Source organism: Pteropus alecto, unplaced genomic scaffold (genome assembly GCF_000325575.1).
Source record: "Pteropus alecto unplaced genomic scaffold, ASM32557v1 scaffold177, whole genome shotgun sequence".
NCBI lineage: Eukaryota > Metazoa > Chordata > Mammalia > Chiroptera > Pteropodidae > Pteropus > Pteropus alecto.
The window spans coordinates 2,413,135-2,414,760 of NW_006442207.1; the positions used below are offsets into that span (position 1 = coordinate 2,413,135).

Here is a 1,626-nt window from a genome sequence, read left to right on the forward strand (position 1 = left end):
AGAGCGGATCCCCAGGGGTTTCCAGATGTGCCCGTCCCAGCACTAGGACTGTTTTTGTATCTGATTGTCTTACATGGGGCCTTGTTTGTAATTGTAGGGACTTCCAAGTAGGCAGCCACTCTGTGTTCCCCACCCATGCCCAGCATTCTCTGGAAGTCCTGCTGTGGGCTTTGCTGCTTTGTGGGGAGAGGCTGGGAGTACCAGCCAACAGGGCCACCGTCCTGGCAGCTACCTAAGGCCTGAAGGAGGGAGATGATAGGGCACTGCATAGGGTGGCTTTTGTGATCTCGGTTTTCCCTTCTGTAAAATGGAGATGATAATCCTTACCTTCAGGATAAATGGTGAGGATTAGAAATAAACATACTATGCTCACACGGAACCTGCGTAGATTATCTTTATTCTTATTTTTGTTACTAATGAAAGGAGTAACTCAAGTCTATGACTTTTGTTCTTACTTTAGAATATATGGACTTAAGTCCACACAACCTCCTCCTGCTCCTTCTCCAAAAGTTTTGCAGCGTGATGGGCTGCTGCCGAAATATCCAGACTTCTCTATTCCAGGTAAGGGAGGACTCTTTCTTCCCTTCCTATTATTTTTAAAAAAGGAATGAAATAAATGTTTGCAGTGGCCTCTCTGCTTAGTCGAGCTACCTGCCTGCAACTCGTGGAAATGGTTTCCCTTTCAGACCGTAGCTGTCCTAGCCTTAGAAGACTCCTGATGGAGGACCCCAAACCTCCGGTGACGTGTGGCTGTGATCAGAGGCCAAATATGTCATGCAACAGGAAGATTTATCTGGAGCCATTGTCCTCAGCCAAGTATGCAGAAGGCTAGAAGCGGAGAGCCTCCCAGCGAGAGGTGAACTGCAGGGGGGCTCAAAAGCTCTGGTTCTCACATGAGAATCAGCCCCTCACCCACACCCGAACAGGCACCGGGGACATTTCGTAACATAAGAATCCTTTCAACCACTGCCTGCACCCTATTGACTGGTAGGCAATAGCATGTCATTAATGATGACTTTTTATTGTCGTGTGGGAATAAAGAGGATACTTCTCAGCATGCTAAGACTTAAGGGTGGCTTACAGAAGTTTATTGTCTCACAGTTCGAGAGGCCACAAGTCCAAAATCAAGGCGTTAGCAGGGCCATGTTCCCTCTGAAACCCTAGGGAAGAATCCCTCCTTGCTTCTTCCCAGGTCTTGGTGGTTCGCTGGCAATCCTTGGTGTTCCTTGGTGCATAATTCCAGTTTGTCTTTATGACCACGCGGCATCCCTTTGTGTCTTCACATGGCTGTCCTCTTATAAGGACACACCAGTTACATTAGATTCGGGTCCACCCTTCTCCAGTATGACCTCGTGTAAACTTAGCTAATTATACCTGGTGACCCCGTTTCCAAATGAGTCACCTTCTGAGGTACCGAGGATTAGAACTTCGACATATGTTTTTTGGGGGACACGATCCAACCCATAACACTGATAACTTCCTCTTGCCACTGACAGGCGGTCTCTCTGACCTCACCCTGCAGCCACTGGCACTCAGAAGAAACCAAAGCAACTGCTGGGGCAGTGAGGCCGTCGGCATCAAAAGGCTCAAAAAAAGCACAGAGCCACAAGCAGTAAGCTACCCCTG

The 1,626-nt window shown here is 48.3% G+C and overlaps 1 protein-coding gene across 1 annotated transcript in view; it reads left to right on the forward strand.

Moving 5' to 3' along the window:
• CUNH10orf82 (chromosome unknown C10orf82 homolog) overlaps window positions 1-927 on the forward strand; it is a 7,119-nt gene extending 6,192 nt beyond the window's left edge. Inside the window, exons 5-6 of the mRNA XM_006920834.2 lie at window positions 461-561; window positions 687-927. Coding sequence (XP_006920896.2) covers window positions 461-561; window positions 687-832 — 247 coding nt within the window. The 3' untranslated portion in view covers window positions 833-927. The remainder of the gene's footprint in view (window positions 1-460; window positions 562-686) is intronic.
• The last annotated feature ends 699 nt before the right edge of the window (window positions 928-1,626 follow it).